Genomic DNA, 22,147 nt, shown 5'->3' with positions numbered 1-22,147 from the left:
TAACTATGGACTAAATAAGTGTAGGAAAAGGCATTAGACATCAAAGAGGCACACAGAATATTGGCACGGAACTCCAGATTGACAAAATCAGATTTGTTACTTTATCCAATAAATGGTCTAAACAGATTAATTGGAACTAGACATGTGAAGATTCATAAGGTTTGCTTTTTTTTGTAACATCAGTCATTAAAAAATTTATAGGTTACATTTGACACATCCATATTAATAGTTTAAGAAAACTGTAGATTTTGATAGATACTTTTTTAGAAGTATATATAGGCAGGAATATTCTGAAACTGGTTCCAGCTATATAACCGGATTTATCATTCAGTAACCAGGTACTGAATGCCAGCTCTCTTGCTTAAACAATGTCTATTACCCACACCACCATGGATACATTTTACTTAGAATTTAAATACACCAAAACAAAGATTTATGTTCCTAAAGAAACAAATATAAACTATAAACCCCTAAGAAGTTATCTAATGGACACATCTTTAATCATAGCGTCTGTCATAAAAGCAGTCTGCCAAGGTAACAACTGAAAGACTGTGACAATCTGTTTTTGGCAGAACTCAATCAAAGGAGATGTCTTTGTCAATTGAAGAATGCTAATTTCCAGGAATGAATATCAGAAATTTATTAACCCAAGTGTCAAGGTTTATATTTCTGTGTTTATAACTAAAGTATATGAAATTACCATTTTTAAGGTTTTACACTGGGGTATGCACATTGGATGTAAACAAAATAGGTCAAGGCATCAATAGGTGTGTTATGTTCTAGAAAAAATACTTGAAAACATTCAGCCAGTATTCACTTTTTCAAGCCAATTTCTGTCTTAGTTATACCACAATTACATACATATGCTTAGCCATCAAATATAGATATTTAATATTTTTTGAATTGTCACAAATAGCTCTACTTTTAAAAAGCACAGAAGCAGGCAACATTTCCTGTTACTTTTTGATAACATGGTGAAAAATCTTTATGAATGACCATGAGATTTTATATATATAAATATAATATGTATATTGTATGTGTAATTTTGGTTAGGCTCAATAATTAACTTTATCTGTATTATTACATTTAATATATATTTGATAGTTACATTATGTTATTCTACTTTATATTTTAAACCAGTTGCTATACTTTTACCAATAATATCAGAAATACAAATTGCCAAGTTTAATATATATAATGAAGAGATACATAAATGTTCGGAAACATACATTAACTTCCAGTAGCCACATCCAAATTCTTTTGTGTGCGAAGCAGTATTTTATTTTAATTTAATAGTTTTGTTTCTAAATATTTTTCTTTTCCAGCATCTTTACTATTTTAATATTGTTCCTTCTATGCAACATTTAGCTAAACTGTTAACCTGGGCAAATGTGTTTCTGATGTCTGTCAGCAAGTATAAAAGCATAATCTCATTAAAGTATATTTTATATATGCCCAGGACTGAGAGAACATTATAAAATGAAGAAGTATAATTTAAACAGATGGTGTAAAATCTTGCTAACACAATAGTGTGTGCTTAACACAGGAACAATATCAGAAACAGATGTGCTGCAAATGACCAAAGTACCAAACAGAAACAATAAACATGGGATATATATTAAAAACGATGCCCTTGCCAACTGAAAAAGAAAGACTGAATAAATGCATTTCCTTCTCAAATAAGAAATGCTACTGATATTTTTCCAGACCAAGGTTGGCAAATAAATATTTTCCCTTTGGCTTCCTCTTATGGGTTAGTATTAAACTTCTATCAGGGTAGCCAAAATTAAGAATGCATTTTTTCATACATGCTTTTAAAAATATGATATTTTAGGAAATACGTTCTTGCATTAACCTAGAAATTTTAAAGGATCTAAGGGCCCCATCCTTCGCTTGAAACTGCAAATATTCTCATCTGCCCAGAAAAATCTCCCCCTCCCTCCCTCTCTCTCTCATACACACATACTTTTATTAGAGCTGTATACAAGTGCCTGATCAGTTACAAGTTATCTGTCCAAACATTGCACAAGAGTGTTAAAAGTACCAAGGGCCAAACATTATGGTTGGCACAGAAACCAAGACCAAGTAGACTGAACTCCAAAGGCCAGAACTCTGCCCCCTCCCAAGCTCAGGTCAGGTTGCATGCCCCTAGGGCCTAGATCTCCAGGGCTATGAGAGGCCTGCGTAGACACTATGCCTGGAAGGAGACCAGTCCAAGCCAAAGCCTGCATTCCCAACTCAGGCATTTTGAGTCAGATCAACTCAGACATACGTTGCTCTGACCTAGTCAGGCCTCGCTCCACGGCCTGGTTTGTCGTAGGTTTGGGTTTTAGGTTTTCCCTCTTCAGTAACAGCTGCCTGTGAGGTACTAGGATGTGCACTCTGGGGGAAGGGTTGAATAAGAATCACCTACCTATTTGCGGCAGATACAGCTGAGGGGCAGAAGGCCTTGAGCCTTGGGTGTCCTTCAGGCGCTGACTTTTTCGGTTAAGAAAAGTCTTAACATACATTGGAAGCCAGATGTGATTCCAGGAGACAAATGTTTCGCATTTGAAACCCAAGTTTCCGCCCTAGGGTCGCCCACGGAAAAGGGCACGAAGAGGGCAGAGGTCAAACCCACGAGGGCGACCATCCTGACTCAGAGGCTTGCCTGGGGTAGGCATTCGGGCGCTTGGACTCGCGGCTCCCCTCCTCCCGCTTTCTCCCCGAGCTTGGATCAGAGATGTGGGGGTTCACGCAGAATTCCCCCGCCTGTACTGGGTCCAGGGCAAGCAGCACGGACGCTCGCCCTCGTCGCCACGCGCGGCACTCACAGCCTCGGCGTCTCCCGGGGTGCACCGCGCGGCGGGCTCGCTCCCAGCCTGCCCCGGGGCCGCCCGGCCGGGACCAAAGCCAAGGGTCTGGGAACCGCGGCCCGAACGCTTCGTGGACGTGAGGGGCTCCAGAGTTGTTCATGGGAGGTCGCCTCCAAAAGCAGAGCCGAGCCAGCCTAGGCCGCTGCCGGCGGGGAAGGACCTCAGCTCCACAGGGGGGGGCTTGCAGGCCAGCGCCTCGGTCTTGGGGGTTTCCAAGGAAATGCAAATATTTACGACCAGGCATGAGAAAGTGTTCCCCCAGCACGCGATCTGCCTCCACCCCCGCCAGCTTTCCATTTCTCTAGCCCTTCCTCTCTCTTCCCCTTCGGGCTTCAAACCTGCTTCTGAGCCCTACACAACAGACAGCGGCGGCGCAGATAGCTCCCTCAAGCCTTGCCTGCTGTCCTCTTCTTCCCCAACTCCTAAGAGAATTCAGGCCTCTCCAAATGGAAGAGAGAGACCACATGTCCAACCATGGAGGGGGACTTTGCTTCATACCCTTCGATGTTCAACCTATATTTTTTTATGTGGCACAATGGTTAAGACCTTGGAATCAGTGACCTTGAGAACTTGAGTCTCCTCTCTGAGCTTTGGGTTCCCCACCTGTGAACTGGACATAATAATATCTACTTCCTCTGTGATTGTGAGGAGTATATGTGACGATATATGTGAAATCCAGGTGATGCCAAACAATAAATGATATTCCTTATTATAAAAGTATCTACATACATGCACACATTCACCTCTCAAAATACTAAGCCTTTTTAGGAAAAAAAAGATATCTCAGCCTGGGTGGGGTGTGGGGGACAGTGTATAAATCATGAATTATGGCTTAGTTTACTAACTGCCTAATTTTTTTCCATCCTGAGCTTTAAAAGACAGATTTACAGAGTGATCTAGATGTTTTATAATGTGAGAGGTTTTTCCCATTATATGCCTAAAATTAATTATTGAAGCAGGGCAAAAGTATTTTGAAAAAGGGAGGAACAAGAAACCTTGAAAAGGCATTGTATTTATTAAAAAGCTCTGCAAGAAACTGCTGCCTATTATTTTCAGTGACTTTCAAACCCAACAGCAATAATAAGTGCAAACTAAGCGCTGAGCCAGTTGAGGCATTATTTCTGAAAGGTAGTGCAACGTGTAGGCACCCTTTTAAAAAATGCTGCTCTGAGTCCCTCCAGAGGAAGCGGTGACTATTTGAAGGAAATGAGAGGAATTATTGTATTTTAAAAGGATTCTTTTTGCCATGTTTCTTTGCCTGCTGTAGCTGAGTTTGCAAACCTTGGTGTGTCTTTAAGAGACCTCAGTCTTTAAGATAAAGCCCTAGTGCTTTCCCCTCAGAGTAAATTCAACACCATGAGGCTGGTACAATCATTTCAGGTGGAGAGACCTCTTCCAGCCCTTTTCCAGGACTTCCGGACTCTAGTCTCAGAATCCCAAGGTTCCTCTTCCTTTTCAGGAGCTATCCTTACTTGAGAAGGGTTGAGTCTGGGGAGACCCACCCCAGGCAGCAGAATGCACAATTTGGCCTGACACAGAGCAGGGGATCTGTCTAGATTAAGACTATCCACTGCAAGCAAGTCTCCTCCACAATCTTCTGCAGTTTTGCAGATTGTAAACGGGGTACATCTCCTTCCCAAGCCAGGAAGGCCTGACAGCATCAGCATCTGGCTATAAGTGACCTCAACTCCTATCCTAACTGTCCACCCCAGACCTTCTTTTGCCCTGGGGCAAGCCAAAATATGTCAACTTACATCCCTTACGTGTGGCCCATTCACACAGCATTTCCGTGTGTGCAGTTGGAGTGAGTCCATGAAGGCTTACCCAGTCTTCTGGGGTCCAATATGTTCCAATTCTTAATCCTGTTAGCCCCCTCCTCTATAACTGAGGCTCAGACCGGATGGTCTCTGAGGCACCCAGAATAGCTTTCCAATTTAATTGCAAACACTGAGATTTGAAGGACAGTCCAGAGGGGCAGAAATGAACCATTATAAAGCCCTTGCCCTAAAAGAAAACTGGAGGCTGGCAATTCCCTCAATTTAAATTGTTACACTATCTGTACCCTTCCTTGCCTTGCTCTTCTAAGGGATTGAAAGATTTGGGTCCTGGGCAAGAAGGTGCCAATGTAAAGAAACTGGAAGCTAGAACTAAGAATACAGAGAAAAGTGTGAAACCTTCTGCACCTGCCAGCACATATTTTCATTCAAAAAAACCATCCTTTATTGCCCTGTGCCAGATACTGAACTAGTTTCCAGAGAGTCGGAACAGTACATGGTTGCTGCCTCCAGGGTGCTTGCTGCCCAAGATCTATTGGGGTCGACTTTATACACCTGTTTGTTTCAGGGCAAACTATTTCTAAGGATGTCTCTGGAATGGTGATAGAAGTTGCGGCGAGATGACCTGTGCACAGCCAGAGATCGGTATCGAGGCTTCTGCGGACTCTACTCAGCCACTCGAGTTTTAGTCCAAAGGAAAATTCAGAAGTGAGAGCTGTCCTTTGCACCACAGGAGGGACCGGGAGAGCAGCGGTCACTTGTTCAATCCAGTCTTTGATTCACTGATGATTAGTTGTCAAATTCTGTAATTTTTGAAGAAAAGAGAAAGATTTTACCACTGATTTAAAAGCTTGACTCCTTTTTCCCTGTGTGGCTGGCTTATTTGACATTCCAAACGGTCCATTCAAAAACCTAAGCATTGCAAAGAGTAGAGGTTGGAAGGGGGCGCTCTTTCCTACCGGAAACTGGAGGCGGGTAGCTGCTAACAGACTGCAGCTTGGCAGGAAGCAGGAAAGGACAAGGGGCTGACTACTGGACCACCTGTGCTGGAGCTGCAACCCAGGTCAACTAGACTGGGTGAATTAATCCATTAGTTGAAAATGTCCCTTTCTGAACTCACAGCAAAGAGGACAACACAGAGGAATGGTTAAAACGCAGGCTTTTAAAAAAGAAGGAAAGTCAGGCTTTGGCGTCTGGAATAACAAGACTCGGCCTGGTAAAATAGCCCTAGGCAGGTTACTGAGATAAGATTGCGTGTTTCAGAGACAGTTGGGGCGTTTGACAAGTAATAAGGAACATCTATGAGTACTGCCACTTTCACAATATTCAGAAGTTTGAACAAACTGACAGAAATCAGGATGCCAGGCATGTAAATGTGCCAGATTACCACCCCACCACCACCCCTGAAAATAAACCAGTGACAAAACAGGAGGAAAAGTTGCCTGCTTTCATCCTTGGGCCGGGGATGCCAAGGTGGAGGTGGCTTGAGGCTGTGCACTCTTTTCCAGAGCCCCTGCACCTCTGACTGTCTCCTTTGGCACTGGCCACCTGGAATCAATATCGGCCTTGCGTGTCACTTATGGATTGAGGCCTTTGGTGATGCCACTGCATCCAGATATCTCTGGGTGGCAACGAAAGACATGGGAGGAGCAGTAGATTCATTGAGAATTTACTGTGCATCTGTCGAGCACATTTCAACATCATTAGTGCTGTCACCCCCATTTTAAGGATGAGAAAACCAAGGTGTTAAGTTGTTAAATAAATTGCTCGAAAATCTGTTACAGGTTTGACTAACTTCAAAAATCGTTCTCTTGTTATAACCCATTACCTAGCTCTTAAACCCAGATCTTCTATGAAGTCTGGAATGCAGGCAGCGAAGGAGGAAGGGAGAGGGGAAGGAGAGGAAGAAAACACCTCCAGTTACAAGAACCACTCTCCTGTATCAGAAATCTATATAAAAATTCTTTAACTTCAAAAGTTATGGCTCAAGATTATTTTGCAGACTTTTTTAGAAAGTATAAGTTTAAAAGATACATTGGATAAACAGCAATGGGACATGCAAGTATGGGGGGGGGCAGGGGAACCTCAGCATTAAGGTTACTGGTGAGAGTGTGTGGGGTTGTATGGGTGTATTCACACTGGCTAACTACCCGAGCTGAAATTTCTCATCAAAACGGGATCGAAGCTGGCTCATACAGCTCCCTGCCACCACCACCCCTCCCACTCCACCTAAGAAACACCATCCCATCGGGCACCCACGTTTTTGCACTCAGATCAAGTTTGGCTCTCCTGCCTCCCTTGCTGGGTTTTAGTTAACTTTCAGTGAATCCCTGGGGAACGAGGTGGAGGTGGGGGTAGGGTGGAGGTGGGGAAGCCTGCTGGGTTTGGTTTCCAACCTCTTTCCAGATTAGAGAGCTCCAAGCTGGATTAGCTCAGTAGCCTAGGATGTGTAGGAAACCGCCGGGCAGGGGAGAAGGAAGTTAGTTGATGTTTCTCTCCAACTCATAGTTTGGTTTTTACAGAGTTGTGTGGGCAGAGGTCAGCAGAAACAGGTTAGAATCGGATTTCCACTGGCGCTGCCGTGTTGCTCATTCTGAACGATAAACTGCATATAAAATCGTCAACTCCAAACCACAAGCGTGCTTAACGCGAGATTGTCGGCTTGGAAATGTCACAACCAGTAAAGAGTGTAATGAACTTCCGCGCTTTGCGCAGTAACGCAGCCCGGGAGCGTCCCAGCCTGTGCCCTGCCTAATTCCGAGCTACTACTGCTTCTGTCTCTTGCCCTCCGTCCTATCCGGCGGGAAACGCTTCCTCTCTCTCCTGCCACAGCTCAAGAGAGAGGGTTTTTTCTGGCTCAGAGGGGGAATGGGGGGGGGGTGACGATCGAACCTCTCGAAAAGGAATCTATACGTACAGCCCTCTCCCGCGCAGAATTCGGTCTTCGGTTGGTTGTTGGGTTTCTTGAACCGCGGGTGACAGCTGGTCCCAGCGGGCGCATCCCACAGCAGTTAGCGGAATAGACGCCGGGCAGGCGTGAGAGCGGAGGCTGGGTCTGCCAGTGGTGCGTTCCCGACGGTCCCGCGCTGGAGCACTCTAGCCTCGCCAGGAAGCCCCTGCAGCCTCGGCCTTGGCCTGCAGTAGGGGAGTGATCGGTGGGTCCCAGACAGAGGCCCTCGCCACCTTTGAGTGACCTCCGCTGGCATGAATAAACGCTTCCTTGCTTTTCCCTCAGAAACTGGGTAACAAGGTCTGAGAAGGAGTCTGGGACCAGTAAGTTCCAAGGTGAGCGAGTTCCCCACTCCGCGATCTCTGAGTGGTGACGCGGCTTCTGAGCTGCTCAAGTTTGTGGGGGGGAAAAAAACCTCTGGAAGCTATCTCCTTCTGTTCCTTCCAGATCAGTATTAATGATGGTTAGAGATGAGGTGGGTAAGAATCAAAAGATACCCTCTCCTAACCCTGAACCAAGTCTGACCTGCACAGTTGCAGAATGCTCTTGGCTAAGCGCTTTACCCGCTAATGAGGAAAGATCGCCGCAAGAATTACCCAGAAGCTGAGCCTTCTTACCCGCGCTAAGATCTTCCCCACCTCCAATTTCCAACAGTTCTCAGGCGAACCCCTGGCGCGGTTACCTGGGGAAAGTGAGAGCCGCGGGTCGGGGAAATTGCAGGGCCCCGAGAGCTGGCGCTGGCCCTGCGCCTGTGGGGCCGGGAGTCCTGGTTGCCTCTGGTTCGACCGCGCTTTCGTCCGGGCCCTAGCAGTGTATCTCTCTCCCAGGTCTACACAGGTCTGACCCGAGTGCGTCCTCAGCTAGTAACTGGGAGCCGGAGCCCGCGCGGATTCAAGAAGCGAGATTCCAGAGGTTGCCTGAGTACCGCGGCAACTCCAGGTTAAATTCCCTCAAACATGTAGTTACTCACCGCGAGGAGCTCAGAGGCAAAGGGTTCAATAGTCAAGTTGGTGGGGACTTTGCCTACTTAAAGTAATAATTTGCTAATTCGGATCTATTGCTTTTAAATATCGAGTTCCAGAGACCTCTGTCAATGCAGGCTTAATTTCATCCCACTGATGAAGGATGTTTATAAACGGCTCCTGTGGCGCAAGCCGAGTGTGAAAATATCAGTTTTATGCCTTTTGATAAGAATTACCGAGGTGGAAGGCTTATTAGGCGATTACAAATTTCGCAGCTGCTCGCAGCCCAATTAGGCAGCTCTTCGCGGTGAGTGGAAGCTGTGGGGGTCAGAGCGGGTTGGTGTTCCCACTCACTAGCCCTGGTCTTCCAATCAAGATGTGATTCTTTCTGATCCCTTCCCTGACCCCCTCAGGCTTTAGGGAGACACACCCTGCGCCTCACAACTCACTCAGGGCACCGAAAAGCCCGGGGCAACATGCACTCCCAAGTCTCTCTGGCTTGCTTTCCCCAAGCCTGGCAAAGAGCGCTGCTGTCCAGGGGTGTTGGTTGCCCCCTGGGTGGGCATGAGATCTCAGATTTTCATTTAAGGAGAGGTGACATTCCAGAAATTACAATTCAGTAGGTTGGAACCGCCCCAAAGCGATTCCTCTCCCACCTGCGCCCCACACAAGATGATGGTTTTTGGTCTGTTCTCGTTCGACCAGAGTTTGAACTAAAAACCTTCATTACACGACAAGGAGAGTCCTGGTTGCACAAACACCCAACATAGGAAGAGGTACTCTGCAAAACATCAGGCGAACTCTTCCTTTGCCAGAGTCGAGGAGGAGCGTGGGTAAGAGGTGTGAAGCGAGCTCCAAGAAATTGGGGCCACTGTTCAGGAATGACCCCTCAGTATGCTCTCCCTTGGCAAGGGGTCAGAAGGTGGTAGGGCCCTGGACCTGAGAGACGCTCAGCCCTGACGTTCATAGCAAATACTTGCACATCCCCCTCCTCCTCCCGCCTCCACTTAGGACACCCAGCCAAAGGCTTACACCGCCTGGGACGCAGAAATAAACTCACCACCGGGAGGCCTACAGTGCAAGGCTGGGTGCACGCTATTACCCACAGGAAAGGTCCGCGTCCCTGCCGGGCGCCAGGAGTAAAGCGGGCGCCAGACCAGTCTTTCAGGTCTTCGCGTGTCTGACGACCACTCTTCTTCTCCAAGCCCAGAAGCCTCTAAAAATGAATCATTTCCTCCACTTATGCAGAGATAGGAGCTCTTAGATCAAAATTAGTATTTTGAAAACCTGATTGAGAGCAGCCTGATTAGGCGAGGGTGGGTGGAAAGACCGCATAAATGCCCGCGCCCCCGCCCTACTTCCCAAAACAGATCCAGCGCTTGCCGGCTTTCCAGTGACCCGCGCGATGAATTCTCCCGGATAGTAGCCAAAGAGTACCCCAGATTCATCTTGCAGGCCCTAACAAACAGAAACTGTAACTATATCTCCGAATTGGGTCTTTATTTTAAATTCCACTTTCATTCCTCTATACACGGCCTGATAGTCAACGTTCTGCACGACTCTCCATTCAGAAGAGCCATCTCGAGACCGATGGTATTTCATGAGAAATACATTATGTGGATTTTCCAAAAATACTAATTTTTGCACATGATTAAAAACACAAGTCTTTCTGTTCTCCAAGTACGGATTGGTTTTTCAAGAAGTCGGTTTACCCCAAGCCTTCAATTCTGTAAGAGGACACAGATTAATCATAGCGTCCCCCTTCCCCCACTCAGTAAATTTAAGCGAAAGCTCAGGGAGGGAACCTGCAGGAGGGTAGCTAATATTAATGTGTATGCAGCTGCGCATAAAGGAAAACAATGGCGTTAGGAAAATGCTCTAGGGACCTTCGTGTTTATGGGAGAAAAAATGAAGGCAAAATTAAATTTGCAGTCCTCGGTGGGTCCCAGGCTGTTACATGGGGCTTCCTTCATCACAGGAAAGTCTACCTATCTCTGCCCTTCCTTTAGCCTGCTGCTGACAAGTCCGGGGGGGGTGGGGGGAGCGCTTCGATCTTCCTCTTCTAGACAATAAGGCAAGGAGGTGAAATTGTGTATCTCTCTCTCTCTCTCTATATATATATATACATATATATATATAGTTGTATATCTTATTGAAGCAACATATGATTTTGTTAAAGGCCTTTAAGAAACAGGGACTTCCAGATATTCTTTTACTGTTTCAGAAGTTTGTTTTGTTACTTAAAAGGGGAAATTGGAAATAAAAATTGTAAGTCTTATCAAAGTCCTCTTCATAACTACATAATGAAGTAAAATTTATACCATAAAGAAATTATTTAAGCAAACACACCCTCCAATCCTAATAAAAATTATGGCGCTCTGAGACCCCCCCCCAAAGAAAATCCCACAGCCATAGTTTGAGGTAAGAGCTAGCCACTTCTAGAGCTTAAATTTTGCCTAAAATGAAAGAGCAATACTATTAGCAACATACTTTTATCTTTTTTGTAGCCTTGATTTCAAATCTAGTTGCAAATCATAAGCTTTTGTGTTGTTCAGATGTTCCTTCTTTATCTTAATGAGAAAACTTTTCGCAGAGGGAGTGCAAACTGTTAGATAAGTCAGCCCCCAGGCTGCCAGGGAGGCTTTGCGGTCCTGGGCTAGACAGGAGAGCTGTGCTTTTCAGGAGAATGACTAAAACATTCAAGTCACCCAGACCTCCGCTTCCCCTTCAGCTTGCTGCTGAAAGAGATGTAACCTGAATCTTTGTTTAGGTTTTGGTTGTGGAGTGAGAATTAAAAAGCCACGGCAAATGCCGAGATTTTTTTTTTTAAGTCAAACGCTAACAGGCCATTCCCAATATATTTTTTTCTTTAATACTAAATCTGGAGTAACTTGGCTTGTCCTGATAAAGATCTTAACTTGTAGGGAAGGCGGGTTTTTCTTAAGGAGGTGAGGCTATTCCTTCAGGAAAAGACTTTTCTCCCACACCCTCTTCCCTCCCTTCAAGTAAGGTTCCACCCTCTGGAAAACAGCCCCCCCCCCCCTTTTCCTAGAGGGACAGACCTCAATGAAGTTGGGATAAGAATCTTAAGAACAGTCCATCAGAGAGTGGCTACGGTCACAGCGGCCTCTTTGGACGAAGACTTACTTGGAGTAGAGCATTCTTACTCTTCTCGGTGTCAGCTTTTATTAGTGCTTTGGGGCGCGGGAGGGGGCCAGATCGGCAGACACCGGCAGCCTCTGACCCTCCGGAGTTGGTATGTGATAAGCAGCCCTAGCAGTGCCATGTATTGGAAAAGCGATCAGATGTTTGTGTGTAAACTAGAAGAAAAGGACGTGCCGGAGCTGGCAGTTCCCCCTGAGAAGGTGAGCGACCTGATGCCTGGCCAGACCAGCTGAATTATAGTATCCTTGAAATGCGAGCTGTTTAGGCTCTTATTCGAGGTTCAGAAATTACCTATAACGGCCTCATCTTCAAACCTGGCTATTTTTTTTTTATTACGTAGTAGCGTTAGTCAGTAATCATTGCCTCCCCTCCTCACAAGCTCACTTAACCTGAGGCATGGAGACTGTAATTTGGGAGACGAAGCCTCGAGCCTAAGGCGCTCTCGGGTACATGTGAGTCGTGCTTTTGTTCTATTTGCGGTGGTTATCGTGGCGGTCGGGAGAGTGAGTCGGGAGGTCCAGGCGGCTGTGGGGTGGGACGGTGGGACAGAAGAGAGGCACGGCTCCTCGCGCCCGGCCGCGGGCAGAGGCATGCCGGCCCAAAGGAGCGACTCTCGCTGCAGGCGATCCGCGGGGCCGCGGCCCCACGTTGAAACAGAAGCAGATGTGGCTCCTGGAAGGCCGCTGGGCCCCCCAGGGCGGGCTAGGCGGGTTGTGTTACTTAAAAAACCGAAAGAAGCAAACCCCAGGGCTCTCGAGTCACACCGTTCTCAGAGTAGATGGGGGAAACCAACAAACTCTCACCTCACTCTGGAGGCAGGACCCGTGGGTGACTCGCGTTCGGTCTGAAAAACCAGCTGCTTCCTGTCTGAGTGCCTCTGTGGGACCCGCACTGGGCACGGCTGACTTGGTCTGTGTTCTGACCCTGGCGGTGAAGACACGGCGAACGAGGGGCTCTTCTGCCTAACCTCTTTGTGTCAGCGAGGACGCGACCCCCTTACGGCGGCTCTGGGGCCCGCTATGGAACCCTACCCGAGGGTCCGGGCAGACAGACCGGGGGATGCTGGGGTTCGGACACCGTCTCGCCTGGCGCTGCACGATGGAGGGAAAGAAGGAAGGAAAGAGACCGAAACGCAGAAGTGTGGGCCGCTCAGTCCCGGGAACCGCCCCCCGACCAAGCTAGAGTTTTCCGTAAACGAAGGCAGAAAAAGCCCAGAGCGGCTGCATTTTCGTTTAAGAACATAACTTCAGCAAAGGCTTGGAGACACTTGAGTAATGAGCGTTGTTGCTTTAAAACATTTTGACCGAGGTTGGGTGAGGTTTTTTAATGACACAAATTAAATTCAGCTGGATATTTTCCATTATTCGACCCGCTTTTTGCGCTGGTTAAAAATAATCCTTTAGTAGCTGAAATGTTGACTTACTGAGCAATAAGTGGCAATTTACACCTTAAAGAAACGAGTATAAATCACTCGCAGCTCTAATTGCTGTAAGTTTACGAAAGAGCTGCTGGCTCGGTTTAATCTGAAGCATTTTCATTCAAATTGTCATCGGAACAAACACCAGGCTTCTTAAATCCCGCTGTAATTAGCCTTCAAGTATCCTATTAAACCTCTTCACCTTTCGGGCTATCCAATTCAAAAAGCCCCCTTTTAAAAATATATGTGTCTTGCTCTTTTAATTGAGGCTATTAAAGAAATCAAGTTTCTACCCTTACTCCCTCCTCAAATCCTCTTTTCTTCTCTCCCACCCCACCCCCATGCACCCCCTTTAGCCCGGTGATCCCCGCTCCGCTGTGATTGACGTCTAGAGAGAAAACGCTTTGTGCGGGGATGATTGTTATTAACGTGTTACCCCGGGTAGGGGGGCGGGGAACCGACGTGCTCCGGTGAGCGCAGGGGACCGGAGCCCCGAGAGCGCGGACGTGCGCCGGGAGAACCCCTAGGTGCTCGGGGGTGGCAGCCTAGCCGAGCACTAGGGCTGCGCCGCCGCCGCCGCGCGCGGCCTGTTAGGAAGGCTGCGCCGCAGTCTGCTCGCTCGCGGAGCCCGGGCCCAGGCGCCTAGACGGCTGCACGCGCGGCCTGGCGCGCTGCGGGCCTTCATTAGCCGGCCCCGCGTGCTGAGAAGCTGAGGCTCTGGGCCGCACGTGCCTGCTCTGAACTCCTGGTCTCTGTTCCTCCCAACTTCCCCGCCCTCACCCCTCAGTGCCAGGGGCTCATGTCGGAGGAGTGCGGGCGGACGGCAGCCCTGGCGGCCGGGAGGAGTCGGAAAGGCGCCGGGGAAGAGGGACTGGTGAGTGCGTAGGGAACCGTGCGCTGGCGAGACTGGTCTTGGGGAGGCGGCCCAGGACGGAGGGCCGGTGTCCCCGCTCCCCTTCCCGGACCAACAGGCTCCTCAAGGAGCGGGTGGAGGAGGGGGCTGGGCGGGGCGGGGTGAGAAGCTGAGCAGTTGCAGCCGGCTGGGCAGGGCTGCAAGGCGCCCCAGGTCCTTGAGGTCAAGGCTGGGCAACCCCGGCAGGTTCGTGGTAGAAGCTTGGACCCGGGGGAGAGGGCGGGAGCGAGGCCTCAGGAACTTGGGGTAAGGGAGGAGAGGTGGGGAGGGAGCCCCCTTGGGTCCGTGGAATGACGAGAGGGGGAGGGGTCTAGAACCGCCTGAGACCGCGCCTCGTGGCTTCCTGCAGGTGAGCCCCGAGGGAGTCGGGGACGAGGACTCCTGCTCCTCCTCGGCCCCGCTGTCCCCGTCGTCCTCGCCCCGGTCCATGGCCTCGGGCTCCGTCTGCCCCGCTGGCAAGTGTGTGTGCAACAGCTGCGGCCTGGAGATCGTGGACAAGTACCTTCTCAAGGTAGGGCGGAGCCGCCGCGGGGTCCGAGGGGAGCGGGGTTCCCGGGAGCTCTGGGGAAAGAGAAAAGTTTGTTTCCCCATCTTTTCCACTCAAGTTTTCTTCTCGCTCGAGGTTGTAGGCTTCCTCGGCACAACAGCCCAGTCAAAGGCAACTCATGAGGTGGAAAAGAGTGGGAGAAGAAATTTTAGTTATCTCCTGTGTTGTTGCAAAAGAGCTTGTGTGTGACACATCCTGGTCTAGAAAGGTCGATACCCTGGGTGGATGTAGTGGAGTTAGCTACCTTCTCCGACTCCTAGAGGAGGAGAAGTGGGGAAAGCCTTACCCATTCCGGAAACCGGGTCCTGCCTGATTATTTTTACCGAGCCTCGGTTTATGGTCCCTCTAGCTCCAATAACAACCACGAGTTTGCGCCTGTTTATGAGGGATCCAGGTCTATGTACGTTGACTGATTTCCCCTTTGCAGTGTCTCCTTTGGTGAGAACCACTGCAAAGGGCTTAAAAGTTCTTTTCTGAGCATATATATATGTATTTCCATACTCTTATGTTTATTTACAGTAACCTGAGGCTTTTCCAAAGTGAAAGTTCATAGTAGCATTTAAATAAAAACCATTTTCAATACCTTCCTCCTCCTAATACTTCAAGGCCACCCAATGATTTTTTTTTAATGTCATCTCTAGTGCTTAGGGAAAAAATGGAAATTGACGTAAATTTAGACAAAAGAAAAGAAAAAAGCCTGAGATGAAGTGCTTCAAGTGGTGGTTTGAGAGTTGACTGTCTGTCTTAATTTGTTTTACTTCTCTCAAGATATTGTGGGGGAGTTCTGGAGTACAAATTCTGGCAGGCCAGTTATCCATGTCATTGCATGAAGGATCATAGTCCCATGTGTCTTAATCCTAATACCATGGAATTTTGACTTCAATAAGTTTTTAAAACCACTATTTAAAATAATGATCTCTCCTACACTGAATTAGTACCAAACCAGTTCACGCACGTTCTATTCTCTCTCCTCCCCGCAATAGCCCCTAGTTTTTCAAAGGAATTCATTATGGAGAATATGCAAGTTAGTGAGTTTCTTTAAATTTCTACCTAAGCATACAAAGCTGCTTCATCTGGGAAGTTGGAATGATGCCCTGTAGATATAATCCAGATAAAGAACCAAAAGGAGTTTTGGTGAAAACATTTAAAAAGTGACTCAGTCACTTAATTGGTGGTTGACTAGTACAGCTGGCAAGTTAACATGGCTTTCTCTTTAAATCTGCAGTCTCAAGATTCCCATTTTAAAGTTTCTAGACCTGAGCTTTTTTGGATATTTCAAGACCATCTTTTGAATCAAAACTGTCTTCTCAATATAAACTCTCTCAATAATTAGCATAATCTTTAAGAATGTTTCTGAATGGATTTATAAGTTCTTTAACACTTCATACGGAGATGATAAAAAAGTTATGACATACGTACCCTCTGAAATCAATGAACTGGTTTCTAGTGTTCATCTTTTATGTGTTAAAATATGTTTATTTGTTTGTATTGTATAAAGTAACCTAAGTTATCTAAATGAGTTACATAAAGCTTTCTTTTGTAGTAGAACCAGAGTCTTCCCAATGAAGTCTTCTCTGTTCAGTCTTAGTCTGTCCCTTGTACACATGTACAAGAAAACTAGCTTATTATGTAGAAAGCTAGCCCTAACAGAAGTTTGACACTTTATGCTTATATAAAAACTCTGAGTTCTTAACTTTTTCCCCATTCTGAGTGCTTACTCTTCCAGATAAGTTTGAGTTCAATTCATATCAGTTATCTGGAAGTGGAAAAAAAAAATGTTCTACCTAATAGAATATTCGAGGGTATAAATGTTTAATATAGAAAAACAGTCTATCATGAGGCAAATGAAATGGAGTTAGACAACAACAATAAAAACCCCAAAATAAAACATGAGAGGAGTTAGAGGCATCTGTTGCCCTACCTATTACTTTAGTGCTCTGAGTGATTTTTTCCTGGTTTGGTCTGGTCCTTTATGTATACATACACAGATTGGATCGATGCGAGCCATTACGAAAAGTTTAGAGTCTCCCAGATTTTCTCTGTTCACCTTACTTTCCTCTCTGGAAAAGAAATGGAAGATGAAAGAACTTTAGTTATTTTTAAGTAAACTTTGAGAAAAAGCATTATTTCTGGCATTAGGGAGCTATAGAATGGCTATGATGCTGCCCTGAAGCCTGAATCTATCCTTGCTTTAAAAAAAAAAAAAAAAAAAAAGAAAGAAAAGAAAGCAAGAAAAAGAAAAAAAGAGAGAGACTGGATAAGATCAAAATGCAGAAGGCCTTAAACAATGGAGTACTAAAGGAAGCCAGTACTTCTAAACTTTAACTTATTTGGGCCCATTTTAGGAAAAAATAGAAGATGCATCTTTATTTCTAGGACAGCATTCTCCACTGTTAATTTTTAAATTCCAATTTACTCAGATTTTTTCTTATTATTTCTTTGCTATTAACCCTTGTTTTCTTATGCGGTGAACATGAAGTTCTTTTCTAGTAAGCCTAGGACTTAAAATTTCACCAAAATGCTACCTTCATTAGTGCTTTGACAAGAGGCACATAACTGTAATTAGAAGCCTGTGAAATGTTATTCCTCAGCTTCAAAGTACTTTTTATGTTTCTTATCACTGAAAAATATATTGGACGGTGGTGCTAATATGACAGAACTATTGGAGAGACAGTCGTTATTATGAAACAGGGTAGCAAAAGCGGTATGTCACAATTGCCCTTTTTTCCAATTTTCCTAATTCCTAATTTAGGCATTAGATCCATTTGTAGAGTATAACTGGTGTTTTTGCATCATTGCCATTCTTTTACATGAAATTTAATTAAGCATAAACCCAGTTCCTGTGTCCATTTAACTAGAGCAAACTTTAGGAGCCTACGTCACAGCAAATTCAATTCAATACACATTTTTGTTCTTGAAGCTTAAAGATACAGTGCTTTTAGTATGATGGCAACAGTTTAGGATGAGGGTAATTATGATTTGTTCCCTAAATTGACAGTATTTCACCCCCCAATTTAGAATATGAAGTGCTGTGACTTACTATATAGCATTTTATGTGTTAGTTCTTAAAGTATAAATGGCAAATGCTTGATGTCTGGTGTACTCGGGTGCCTTTTTAGGGCCATTAAATTTTTATTTTTTCCTCCAGTAACCAAATCATTAAAATAGGGTTACCAATGTTTTATGTTTTGATGCTATTTAATGTTAGAAGGGAGCTAGGGCTTCTGCCATACCAGCATTTAAATCTACTTTAGCAATATCTGTTTTGTAAGTGAAATGGATTACCTGGCTTCTTTACAAGGGTAAGTATTTATCTTATAAAGCTTATTTTCCATTTTCTTTCTAACTTTAACTCATGCACAGTTTATAATTATTTGGCCAAAATGTAGATGCACAAGGTATATGGCTTGACTTCTCTAGCTACCATGTTTCATGGTGGGAAGAATTTGATCAAGGAAAAAATTTAAAAACAGTATGTATGACATTAAAGTGACCAAAATTTCCCTGTGTTTGTAGATGTTAAGTTAAAAAAACTGAATTTTTCAAAGGTATATTAAAAAATTAAACAAAAAATGTGTAATATGCTATTGCGATTTTCTGGTGGGGGTCTAAAAGAGAATATATCTAGATGCATATTTGTGTAAATGACACCTTTTAGATGGAAACATTCAGAGCATGTGTTAAAATATTAAGGGACCAGCTTTTAAAATTGCCTGATACACAAAATCAGTGAAGGGTACTCTTAAGAGTTGTGTTAGAGTGTCTTCTCATTCTGTTCCTTTTTCCTTCACAGGTGAATGACCTGTGCTGGCATGTTCGGTGTCTCTCGTGCAGTGTTTGTAGGACCTCCTTAGGAAGGCATACCAGCTGTTATATTAAAGACAAAGACATTTTCTGCAAACTTGACTATTTCAGGTACACTGACACTTTTTTCTTTGTAGGTAGATAACTCTGAGAAATTATTAAGCAAAGAGAATTTTGTAAATAGGCTTTCTTGTCCAGTTTTATTTACTAAAGCCCACTTTTTCTTATATAATGGATTTCAAAATGAGAATGCTTCATGATTTTGAGGAATAATTTATATTAAAACAAAATTAGCATGTTTATATGTTTTAAGAGCTCAGTATAGAAAAGTTAATTTTAAGTAATTGTCTCGGCTTTGGCAAATGGAAGTTTTAGGTATTTAAAAACAAAGGAACTTCTTGGCTGTGCTGTGCAGATGTATAAAGTATGACACATAGGATGACTTATTGTAACAAAGCCCTTTGTTTGAGGGAGGGAGAAGTAGTAAAAAAAAAATGAAGTAATTATGGGAGGGGGAAACGGCAAACCAGGTTTACCAATTTACTATAGAATGACCCCGGTAATGTACTGTAAAATGCCAGCAGTTTGGATCCTATGATAAACCATATTATTCAGAAGAATTGACCATTCCAGTATCAGAAATACACCAAGTCTAATTACATATTCTGCCTAAAAATCCCATTTCTTTTGCGTGTTCTTTGATCTTTGTTTTGTGAGATTATATTTGCCTAGGATATTAAAAGTGGTATTTTCTCTGCATGATCTCTTTATAATCATTTAAATGTAAAATTTCTTCTGGGATAGAATTCAATTCTTAAAGGATCGCTATGTAGAAATTAAAATCATTCTTAAGCATGACTTTTAAAAATTATCATATTTTTCTTTATTTGCATTTCCAAGTGGAGGAGAATGTTCATTGTGAAATTAGAGCATTAATACTATATAACAAAGTCTGTAATTCTAATTATTTTGTATGTACTTAATTTCAAAAACTGATTTCAGAGACTTTAGTGATTGATTTGAATAAAAATGCTAGGTAATTTAAAGCACTTCATAAAACCCAGAGTCCTTTATTTATAAAGTTACAGAATTTTATAATTACCAAAAATACATACTTCTCATCAAGTTTACTAGTTTCTAAAAAAGAGTAGCATCTGCCTCCTCTTTCACTTAGGATATGCTAATCTTAAATTTTTAAGGGTAATGTAAAGCCCCATGAAAGATTTGATTTTAGAGACTTCATGAAAGTCTAGTTCTTCAGGATTTTTTTATCTTCATATTTTATTCTGAAATTTACTTTTATGGTTCAGTTTTTCAGATTAACTTAAACTGGTAATACCTCTGAAGATAGGTTAATGAATAGACACAGACACATACTTATTTAGCTTAATGTGGATGTGCCAGGCCATGACTACGATTGTGATAGGAGATATGGCAAAGAATGTCTGGTAACTAGGACTGAGAGAAGAAAGAAATCTGTACATCTGGCTTTTTTTTAAAAAAAAAAGATTAACTTGCACTTAATGTCCAGATATGTCTCTAAAAATTTTACATAATATTTCCCCTCCTCCTGTGAATGGTAATTTAGTTTACTAAATGGTAATTTAGTTTGTTCACTAAAGGAAACATTTTTGAGTTTTCCCCTCATACCAGGGTGAGCAATTTCTGTTCTATTCACCCTTTGGCAATATCAATTCAAAATGTTTTAATTTTAAAATATATTTAAAGCATTTTCTCTCTCAACTTGGTTTTTAGACATCATTATTTATATCTTCAGTGGTATGCTTTTGCACTTTTAGGTTTCATTCTGGAGCATGTGTGTGTGCATGTGTGTGTTTGTTATGTTGAGTCTCTAGGTAATTTATAAATGCACTGATATTTGTTACAAGAAGGATTTTGAAACTTACATTTCATTTACTTTAAAAGAAAAAAATCCATCCTCTAGAGTAGCAATGAGGCGTTTTCGTTTTATAAACAGGTTTGAATTATGATCCTTTCTGTCTTGATTGCTTGCCTATTGACTTTCAAAAAATAGATTCCTGTTTCATTTTCAAGAGATTTAAATACTTGCGTTAATTCAATGAGTAATATAATGTGTTAGTTTAATCTTAGGCTGATGGATATCTCAACAAACATTAAAATCTTCACCTTCCACCCTTCTATTTATGTAGAAGGTATGGAACTCGCTGCTCTCGTTGTGGGAGGCACATCCATTCTACCGACTGGGTCCGGAGGGCCAAGGGGAACGTCTATCACCTAGCGTGCTTTGCCTGCTTTTCTTGCAAAAGACAACTTTCCACGGGAGAGGAGTTTGCTTTGGTGGAGGAGAAAGTTCTTTGCAGAGTGCATTATGACTGCATGCTGGATAATTTAAAAAGAGAAGTGGAAAATGGTAAATATATACTTAAAATTTTTTTGAGTCTTTGGGGATAAAAATGATATTTCCTAAGGTCGTCTTAATTCATTATTTTGTGCAGTGTAATTGTGGTGAAACTCATTAAGCCCTCTACTGTTAGTGAAGGTCTCCATCTGTTTGTTTATAAGAAAGCCACGGCATGTGTGTTAGCCTTATGTCATATTCTCAGGAAGCAGCTTTGAGTTTAGGTTCTGTTTTGCTTTTTGTAACCAGTTGTTTCTTTATATTTGCCTTTAAGGATGAGCCTTAGATGTGCACTTCCAACGTCTTGCACTTTTGACTAAATACACAAGTCTATAAATGCAGTATTGTTTCCACACTATATTTCCAGTGTGATTTAACACTTAAGGGATTTGGCAAACCAGAAGATGTATACAGCTTCACACCAAGCCAAGGAATGCAAGAAACCTATTATTGCATGACTGATGGCCCCATTTGAGTTACCAATATGTATGGTGTGTTTTTTAAATGCAGGTAATGGAATAAGTGTTGAAGGTGCCCTCCTTACAGAGCAAGATGTTAATCATCCAAAACCGGCAAAAAGAGCTCGGACCAGCTTTACCGCAGATCAGCTCCAGGTATACCTGACAATGAATTTATGATTTTTGGAGCCCCTTTCCCACCAAAACAAAGGGAAAAAAAAAAACTAACAAAACCAAACAAGGAATAATCTCTATGCTATTTTAAAACATTTTATGTTTTGAAATATCTTATTTCAAAAAGGTTACCATGTGCTTTTTGTGCAGAGTAACTTGTTGAATGTATGGAAACATTGCCCTGAAATGTTTACCAGTATTTCCAGACTCGTGATATGACATGAACTCATCATTCAAGGTTGTTTCCCTGGGATCTATTAGTATTAACTTGAGAGTGTAAACAAAATGTTGATCTGTCCCAAGCTCCTGATAGAAATTAGTTTAACCCAGGCATTTACATTACTACATATAATTGAGATAGAAGACAAAATATTTTGGGACTCTTAACAGAAAGAGACATTTAGTATGTGGGTTTGTGGGACACTAATGTATTCATCTTTTTGGCAAACCACATTGAGCCTTTTAATGGACAAGGCTGTGCATTTTCTGAGTAGGAAAGAATTGAATACTCCTTACCATAAACAGGAATCTAGTGATTAGCTTAATCACTAGACCCTTTCTTATTTTTAAAAGGGGTAGAGGGAGTAATTCTATAATTTGATGTTAAAGGTTGATTATGTCTGATGAAAAGGGAGGGATTATTTTCCACTTAATTGCCCTAAATATAATTGTCATAAATTCTCTTTATGCAAATCGTCAAGAAAATAATGAAATAATTACTCCTCGATTTATATTTGAGTCTACACA

General features: G+C 43.5%; 2 protein-coding genes across 16 annotated transcripts in view; one reads left to right on the top strand and one right to left on the bottom strand.

Moving 5' to 3' along the window:
* Window positions 1–12,972, bottom strand: part of LOC110261207 (uncharacterized) — a 333,192-nt gene extending 320,220 nt beyond the window's left edge. Inside the window, exons 1-4 of the mRNA XM_084964684.1 lie at window positions 12,511–12,972; window positions 9,603–9,758; window positions 7,548–7,765; window positions 2,414–5,433 (exon numbers count right to left, since the gene is read on the bottom strand). Of these exons, the coding sequence (XP_084820810.1) occupies window positions 2,611–3,099 (489 nt within the window). The 5' untranslated portion in view covers window positions 3,100–5,433; window positions 7,548–7,765; window positions 9,603–9,758; window positions 12,511–12,972 and the 3' untranslated portion in view covers window positions 2,414–2,610. The remainder of the gene's footprint in view (window positions 1–2,413; window positions 5,434–7,547; window positions 7,766–9,602; window positions 9,759–12,510) is intronic.
* LHX8 (LIM homeobox 8) overlaps window positions 11,180–22,147 on the top strand; it is a 55,194-nt gene continuing 44,226 nt past the window's right edge. For 5 of the 15 annotated variants that reach the window (XR_014804802.1, XR_014804807.1, XR_014804805.1 and 2 more), the window contains exons 1-5: window positions 12,463–13,998; window positions 14,387–14,548; window positions 18,378–18,499; window positions 20,560–20,780; window positions 21,279–21,382. Coding sequence is in view for 9 of the 15 variants with exons in the window: in XM_005653422.4 (XP_005653479.2) it covers window positions 11,827–11,907; window positions 13,912–13,998; window positions 14,387–14,548; window positions 18,378–18,499; window positions 20,560–20,780; window positions 21,279–21,382 (777 nt within the window). In the remaining 6 variants the exon portion in view is untranslated. 15 annotated transcript variants of the gene reach the window in all.

The sequence above is a fragment of the Sus scrofa genome, chromosome 6 (genome assembly GCF_054392235.1).
Source record: "Sus scrofa isolate SSC_HxYL_T2T_F1_AM1 chromosome 6, Sscrofa_HxYL_maternal_Yorkshire_Landrace_v2.0, whole genome shotgun sequence".
NCBI lineage: Eukaryota > Metazoa > Chordata > Mammalia > Artiodactyla > Suidae > Sus > Sus scrofa.
This window is presented reverse-complemented; position numbering and strand designations above follow the sequence as displayed.